General features: G+C 43.3%; 1 protein-coding gene across 1 annotated transcript; it reads right to left on the bottom strand.

The window, feature by feature from the left end:
- Positions 1-666: 666 nt before the first annotated feature.
- Positions 667-8,346, bottom strand: LOC106608866 (uncharacterized). Its single transcript, XM_014207048.3, has 8 exons — positions 8,115-8,346; positions 7,879-7,982; positions 7,460-7,580; positions 4,931-5,100; positions 4,543-4,724; positions 3,454-3,625; positions 3,221-3,348; positions 667-3,079 (listed from the first exon to the last, which is right to left on the bottom strand). Exons 2-8 carry the CDS (start codon positions 7,940-7,942, stop codon positions 2,600-2,602), a joined length of 1,317 nt encoding a protein of 438 aa, XP_014062523.1. The 5' UTR covers positions 7,943-7,982; positions 8,115-8,346; the 3' UTR covers positions 667-2,599.
- Positions 8,347-8,439: the final 93 nt, after the last annotated feature.

Here is an 8,439-nt window from a genome sequence, read left to right as displayed (position 1 = left end):
CACTGGCGTTGTGTGAGAGTTGTGTTTGTGCGTTTACACACACTGCATTCGCAAAATAGTCTGTTGGGACTTGTGTGTTACAATGGTTGTTGTAGTAGGTCCAGTGTCTCACTGTACAGTATCAATCGACGGAGGACCATGGTCCGCTTTGTCCCCAGGGATGCCATACAAATCTGACACTTATGGCTGGCTATGTCCATTGAGCATCAACACACACAGTGGGATGGGTGAGTTCATCCTGTGAGTCAGGATTTCCTGTGTGAGATGAACCACCATTTCTCTTTCACGTGTAGCGCTGAATGTCATTTATCATGGTCATAAAATACGTCGTATTCCAACAGGACTTTCAAAAAGGGTTCTTTTAAAACCCGTCACCATTCAAGGCAATGTTATATCTTTACAAAGGTCCGTTTAGAACATGTAATTGGTTTCATCCTAAATCTAGGTCAGTCGAAGACGCTGTAGCTGAAGATGACAGGTGGTTAGTTGTGTGGTAATGCCTGTGTAGTTCTGTCATGTTTGATCTGACACCCTGACCAACAACAATTTTTGTGAAGGGAATAGACTTCACTATTGCAATCTGCTTGTCAGATCTTTCTTATACCTCAAAACATGACACTTCTACACATTGCGTGTACACTTCTGCATGTTCAAAGGTACCAGGACTTTATGAATTTGCTTTTTATTTTATGTACTCAATTAGGACATCCATTTACAACTGGTTAGGAAATGAAAAACAAAGCAAGATATTGCACATAAAAGCACTTGACAAACATTTATTGTTCACTCAATTTACATTTCCTTATGGTGTTGGAATGGGAACTATACATAAACATCAGCAATTACACTTATCTAGCATTGTGCAACGAAGTCTTAAAGCTGAACTCATGGTTGCTGTTTTTATTAGGCTTGTGGGTGGTGGTTTTTTTCAAGCTCTGCTGTACTCGCATCTTCTCCCTCTCTGGTTAATATGAAACTTGACATTTACAGAACAGGATGCACCGAATGGAACGCAAATGTATCATTTATTTACTTTCAGACACTTGCAGAGACTGTTTCAGCTGACCAATGAATCAGTCCTTTTTGAAAAGGTCACCCTGTCGACAGTGACGATTTTAGCATGGAAATCTGGTTGGTGGGACAAACAAAGAAAATGTGGGATGCATGCCAGCAAAGCCTCAACACTAAACAATACATGAATTGCACTATAACAGTGACAAACGGTGCATATGTAAAGCTGTCCTAACACCTTACCACTGCTACACCTGGCTATCAGCGGAGCCTTGTCCGCCAGCGAAAGTTCATTCAGCCTCATTTACTACATAAAAAAAACATGGCTGACTTGCTTAACTGACAATTGAGATGTACAAACTATGGCATAAGGGGACAACAAGTGGATGAGAGGCAATCCGTGATTTAAAAAATAAATGCATGACTGAGCTAGGACGGATGTAGTCAATATAACTACTTGTTCAACACTTTTGAAATGTACAGCGACAGAATTCAGAACACGGGTCGTTCTTACAGTGTTCTCCCTGTACACCATCCCCAATCCAATTTCACCACCTCAGCTGCAGAGCTAGCCAGCACACACACACCAGTGAAGAGTGAGCCACAAAGCGACCACCTTCGATCAGATTTCTGGTGAATTGACTGCAAATATAGCAGAACCCCATTAAAAAGCTGCTCCAAAAACCAAAGTTCTAGGTTAGATGTGATCTCTGTTGGATGCCTGAGAAGTAACTTTTATGATTGGCAGGCAAACACACTGCTTAGTTTGGACTCGTGATACAACCCCCAACATTATGAATAAAAATCCCCCAGACACAGTGATATTATCATGAGCCATACGCAGGCTGTGGTTTCCAGAACTATAGGGCAAATCACTGTTTCCCATCCATCGTCTCCTGTCTCTCCCCCCGAGTTTTCTAAATGTTCCGGGAAAAGTGCACCACCAGCGAAACGAGAGAGATGAACCCCCTACCCTCCTCCCCCAGAATGAGATGTAAGACACAGGTAAGAGACAGCGGGCGTCAGGCCAGAGATGGGATGGGGCAACAGTGAGTCAGAAGCAAGGCAGAGAGGGTAGGGAGAACAACCTATTATGACACAGAAAATGTGCAGAAAAGATAGAGACTTGACACATGGTACAGTAGACAAAGGAAATAAAAGGGGAGTCAAATAAACCCCCCCCCCCTAGGGAAAAAAAAACAAGGTACCATCTAGAACCTAAAAAAGGTTTGTCGGCTGTCCCCATAGGATAACCCATTTTAGAACCCTTTTTGGTTCCAGGAAGAATAGTTTTGATTCCGAAAAGGGTTCTATGGGGACAGCCGAAGAACCCTTTTGAAACCCTTTTGTCTAAGAGTGTATATGTTTATGATTGCACAGTCCAGTACTGTCCTTGTTATGGTTGACCTTGGTAAGGTGCTGGACCATACCACAGTCCGGTTGGAACTGACAATGTATGCCTGTAAGCTGAGGACAAAATTACAATTTTCAACAAAAATGGTCAATAAAGTTTTTGAACTCCTCTCAGCACTGTGGAGTTCATAGGAATATGTCAAACATAGCATTGTGAGTACTGCAGTGCAACATGCTACAGGTTACACCACTGTAGTCCCTCCAGGTTCTCACCCCCGTCCCCCTCACTCACCCTCCCAAACCTCACAGAACACAGCGGGACCACCTGGCCCTCCACGGCCTCTGACAGAGATGGAGAACCAGGGTACGGTAGTACTGGCACATTGGGCCCTGGATGTGGTTGTCGAGGTGAATCAAAGCTGCACTGGATCATATGTAGGCCTATAGGCACAGTGGAGCATGGCAGGGATATGGTGCTGCCAGAGTTCAGGTCCAGCTCCCTTCCCTCAGTGTTCCAGTGCATGTTGCTTGACCTATAGTCACTGAGGAAGGGGTTGCTGTTGTACCCATTACCTAGGCTTGGGGCCTGGGCCTCGGTGCAGACACAGCTGGAGAAAGAGGACAGGATGGAGAGGTGGTCGTCTACAATGTCACTGGGGTCAACAGGGTCTGAAGGGGACTCCGGCAGGTCCTGGAGGAATGCCTGAAGAGATGCCTGCATTAAAAAAAATACACAAAAACACAGTGCAATGATATACCCAAGGACATTCAAGATAATACTGCATTGTATATAGTACTATACACAAATTAAATACTCATAATGTCTTTGTGTTTCAAAAGAATAAGGACAGTTTACTAGAGACTTGGGGAGTCGGTTTACGTGTGGTGCGTCTCGTTTATGTTTCAGCAGGTACAGAGCCAGAGCAAGGAGAAGAAAGAAGAGTACAGCACACACTCCTATCCCCAACAACACTGGCTGCAACCCTGGGAAACACAAAACACACGTCATTTTGTAATTGGGGTTGTATTCATAACCTGAGCCTCATGTCCACACCCCGACTCAACCTTAACCCAACGTAAACCTCTAACCTAGTCCTGGGCCAGCATGGTGGACACAGCTGGGGTCCGAGGGAGGAGACGAGGCCTGGGGGAAGGTGGTCGGACTGATGGAGAAGTTAGCCACGACACAGTAGTCATGTCCTGGGACCAGGTTTGAGAACTCTGCCCCGTACACCATCTTCTGGGCCAAACCAATCTGCGTCTGCAATTGGACCAGCCAATCACAAACGCTGTATCAGACACATGCAATACAGCCAATCAGAGAGGTTGTATCAGACAGTGCGTCACAGAGAGCCAATCAAGGACACTTGTACTAACAAATGCACACACAAAAAAACATGCCGCAGACGACGAAACAACCAGTGCTGGAAAAAGTACCCAATTGTCATACTTGAGTAAAATTAAAAAAGGTACTTTAATAGAAAATTACTCAAGTAAAAGTGAAAGTCACCCAGTAAAACACTACTTCAGTAAGTCTAAAAGTATTTGGTTTCAAATATACTTAAGTATGAAAAGTAAATGTAGTTGCTAAAATAAAGTACCAAAGGTAAAAGTATAAATCATTTCAAATTCCTTATATTAAGCAACACCGACAGCACCATTTTCTTGTCTTTTGAATTTACGGATAGCCAGGGGCACGCGCCAACACTCAGACATCATATACAACCTAAGCATGTGTTTAGTGAGTCCGCAATGGCACAGAGGCAGTAGGGATGATTAGGAATGTTCTCTTGTTAAGTGTGTGACTTAGACCATTTTCCTGTCCTGCTAAGCATTCAAAATGTAACAAGTACTTTTGGGTGTCAGGGAAAGTAAAAAAGTACATACTTCACTACATTCCTAAATAAAAGTAAAAGATGTAAAAAACATAAGTAGTAAAGTACAGCTAGACTAAAAAAAAAAAATACTTAAGTAGTACTTTAAAGTATTTTTACATAAGTACTTTACACCACTGGAAACAACATAAGAGTGTAGTTTCTGGTTTGAGCACTCACTCCTTAACATTGTACTACTTACGTAGCAGCAGGTAGAAAGGAAAAGGGATGTGTGAACGAGAGCGAGCAAGAGAAAAGAAGGAGGGTGAGCAAAAAGTGCTATTGCAGATGGCAACAGGGGTACCTTGTAGTCAGAGGGGTTCTGTTGGTTATATACGGTCACGGTGACCCAGAGGTCAATAAATTTTGACAGTGGACAGCAGCTCTGCAGCGGAAGACACTCCCCTTTGCTAGAACAAGGTAAGTGCACCTCCACTACCAGCCTCTCCCCAGACAGAGAAACCAAGACGGAGGGACTGCTGAAGTCTGAAGAGAGGAGAAACAAAGAAGCCACTTTAATTTCAAAATCACAGCAATCTCTTCATGCGGGCGCCTTTAGCCATTTTAGCCCTCTCTATTTGAACTCTGCAGGGTATTAAGATGGTTAAATGAGCTTCTCTTTGTTTCATTTGAACAATAAATCGCCAAGGCAAGATACGCGACAGGTCTTAGAGGAGAGACGGGCTACTGACTGAAATCACGGACGCCAAACACAAGTTGTTCTGTCCAGACTGGACTCCCCGGGCCCTGGTGGAGGCCCAGGCGGATCATGTTGTACACCTCAAAGTTAGAGAAGGCCTCGGACAGGTCACACAGCTGGGAGGAGAACCGCACACATCTCTCCACGTCCCGCCACGAATCCCTGCAACACACACGCAGTACCAGTCAAAAGTTTGGACAGACTCATTCAAGGGTTTTTCTTTATTTTGACTATTTCCTACATTGTAAAATAATAGTTAAGACATCAAAACTATGAAATAACACATATGGAATCATGTAGTAACCAAAAAAAAAGTGTTAAACATATCAAATATATTTGAGATTTGAGATTCTTCAAAGTAGCCCCCTTTGTCTTGACAGATTTGCACACTCTGGCATTCTCTCAACCAGCTTCATGAGGAATGCTTTTCCAACAGACTTGAAAGAGTTCACACATATGCTGAGCACTTGTTGGCTGCTTTTCCTTCCCTCTGCGGTCCAACTCATCCCAAACCATCTCAATTGGGTTGAGGTCGGGGGATTGTGGAGGCTAGGTCATCTGATGCAGCACTCTCCTTGGTCAAATAGCCCTTACACAGCCTGGAGGTGTGTTTTGGGTCATTGTTCTGTTGAAAAACAAACCATAGTCCCACTAAGCGCAAACCAGTTGGGATGGTATCACTGCAAAAGGCTGTGGTAGCCATGCTGGTTAAGTGTGCCTTGAATTCTAAATAAATCAGTGTCACCAGCAAAGCACGCCCACACCATCACACCTCTTCCTCCATGCTTCACAGTGGGAACCACACATCCGGAAATCATCCGTTCCTCTACTCTGCATCTCACAAAGACACGGCGGTTAGAAGCAAAAATCTCAAATTTGGACTCATCAGACCAAAGGACAGATTTCCACCGGTCTGTCCATTGCTCGTGTTTCTTGGTCCAAGCAAGTCTCTTCTTATTGGTGTCCTTTAGTAGTGGTTTCTTTGCAGCAATTCGACCATTTAGGCCTGATTCACGCAGTCTCCTCTGAACAGTTGATGTCGAGATCTGTCTGTTACATGAACTCTGTGAAACATTTCTTTGGGCTGCAATTTCTGTGGCTGGTAACTAATGAACTTATCCTCTGCAGCAGAGGTAGCTCTGGGTCTTCATTTCCTGTGGCGGTCCTCACGAGAGCCAGTTTCGTCATAGCGCTTGATGGTTTTTACTTTCAAAGTTCTTGAAATGTTCCAGATTAAGACATGAAGCTCAGTCAAAGTAATGGACTGTCATTTCTCTTGCATATGTGAGCTGTTCTTGCCATAATATGGACTTGGTATTTTACCAAATAGGGCCATCTTCTGTATACCACCCCTACCTTGTCACAACACAACTGATTGGCTTAAATGCATTAAGGAAAGAAAGAAATTCCACACATGTACTTTTAACAAGGCACACCTGTTAATTGAAATGCATTCCAGGTGCCCACCTCATAAAGTTGGTTGAGAGAATGCAAAGCTGTTATCATGGCAAAGGGTGGATATTTTGAAGAATCTCAAATATATTTTGATTTGTTTAAACACTTTTTGGGTTACTACATGATTCCATGTGTTATTTCATAGTGTTGATGTCTTCACTATTCTACAACGTAGAAAATAGTAAAAATAAAAGAAAAACCCTGGAATGAGTAGGGGTGTCCAAACTTGACTGGTACTATATACTGTACACATAGAAACATACACGGCGATAAACTACATAGTAGTTATTATTCCGATCTATTATAATGTATGTGGAAATGTCCTTTCTGAAAATATGCAATACCCACACAAGATAACAGACACACACTGATTGCTGGACTACTTGGGTGGTGGTGATGACTGAAACCAGGTGGCAGGGGAGAGGAGCAGCCAGGGTGTTTTCACGGCTGCGGTAGAAAACAATAGTGCCCATCTATCGGAGCCTATCTACCCATAAAGTCAACCAACCATGGACTGGAGTGACTGATTCATCCCTCTGATTAAAACCCTTTGAGGTTTCTCTGCCAAAACCACAAGTTTGAAAACTCACCGCTCTCACGCTACCCCTCTTGCCGGCTCCTGTCGGCGTCGTTAGAGCAGTTTGTTCAACACAATCATTTGCTTTCCCTTTCTAGGCTAGCTTTCCCCTCACACTCCCAACAGTTGCACTATTCATATTAGCTTCACTGTAAAGTAAATGACTAATCAGAATCCCATTACTGATTACAACCTTCAACGACTTGATTTAAAAATACTCTACTTAAAATGACTATAACGTAGTTACACACAGAACAAACATTACAGAAGATACGTCAGTGTAGTGGTTTTCTAGGAAACAATTCACTACCAATTCTAGAAATTAGCAGAACAGTTATGTAGCCTACTATTAGAGCTAGATCGATTAGGTCAATAGAGACAGCAGACAGACAGACCCCCGAATCTTCGAACAGCATTTAGCTGAGAGGATATTTTGAGCTAGATACTAGTCCATTAAATCAATAGTGAGCAATGACGAGTGAGACACACCCCTGAGTCTTAGTTTGGACAGTGTAGGTGGTGGTAGCGTTGGCCTGTGGACAATCCCACTGCAGGACACAGTTGAAGTTCAGGGAAGACAGACTGGTGGTACAGACGGCTCTAGATGATCCTGAGAGTTCACACAGAACACTTCAAAGTCAACACACACACAGGAATAGAATACACACAATCTCACATAGGCTACACTTTCATATTCAAGATCTCACAGAAACAAGGATAACTATGCGTAAACAATTCACATACATAACACGATTGACACTATTTTAACCTTCAGTTGGCTACGCAAACCACTGAGATGAAACCATATATGAGTAACTCAGGCGGTGTAAATTAGATCAGTCACTGTCCCCAATATGGAGGGTTCGGGTTATTTAAGAAAGGTGGGTTTGAGGGAGCAACAGACTTACCTGTGATGTGGACACACAATCCTGTTAACACAAGGGTCGGCAGTACACCTGGTACCGTCACCATGTTACCACAGGCTGAGAGAGACTGAGGACGCAGCCGAAATCTTTTTCCAAAACAAAATCCCCAATGACGCAATTACCCTGATGCACACAATGTAGTCTACATGACAGTAAAATGCATAACAAATCATTTTCCAAAGTTGAATAGGAAAGAGGTAGCGTAAGCAGTCACTTACCTACATTGACAGAGACAGAGAGAGATAAATAAAGAATAGATATAAGAAGGGATAGATAAAGAAGGGCAGGGGGTGGAAGGATCAGGACGTGACACAGTAGTCACGGGTGTGAGAGGAAATGGTTGAATCTGAAGCTCAAAGACAAGTGAGACAGGAAACAGAGGGAAAAGAACAACCACCTTGCAAGTTTTGTAGATATCTATTTATATATATATAAACCTGCCATGGCTTATTCATGGCAGGTTTGGGCTTATTCATGGCAGGTTTGGGGTTATTCATGGCAGGTTTGGGCCGATAGTTGGCTAGAAATCCTGCAATCCAGCTA

Source organism: Salmo salar, chromosome 07 (assembly GCF_965601325.2).
Source record: "Salmo salar chromosome 07, fSalSal1, whole genome shotgun sequence".
Classification (NCBI taxonomy): Eukaryota; Metazoa; Chordata; class Actinopteri; order Salmoniformes; family Salmonidae; genus Salmo; species Salmo salar.
The sequence above is the reverse complement of the archived record's forward strand: the minus strand, read 5'-3'. Positions and strand labels throughout refer to the sequence as shown.

Coding starts and splice junctions, on each gene's coding strand:
- LOC106608866 (XM_014207048.3), bottom strand. CDS start 7,942: ATGGTGACGGTACCAGGTGTACTGCCGACCCTTGTGTTAACAGGATTG. Junction 7,581..7,878: donor ATTGTGTGTCCACATCACAG/GTAAGTCTGTTG, acceptor GTGAACTCTCAG/GATCATCTAGAGCCGTCTGT. Junction 3,080..3,220: donor ACCGACTCCCCAAGTCTCTA/GTAAACTGTCCT, acceptor TTTTTAATGCAG/GCATCTCTTCAGGCATTCCT.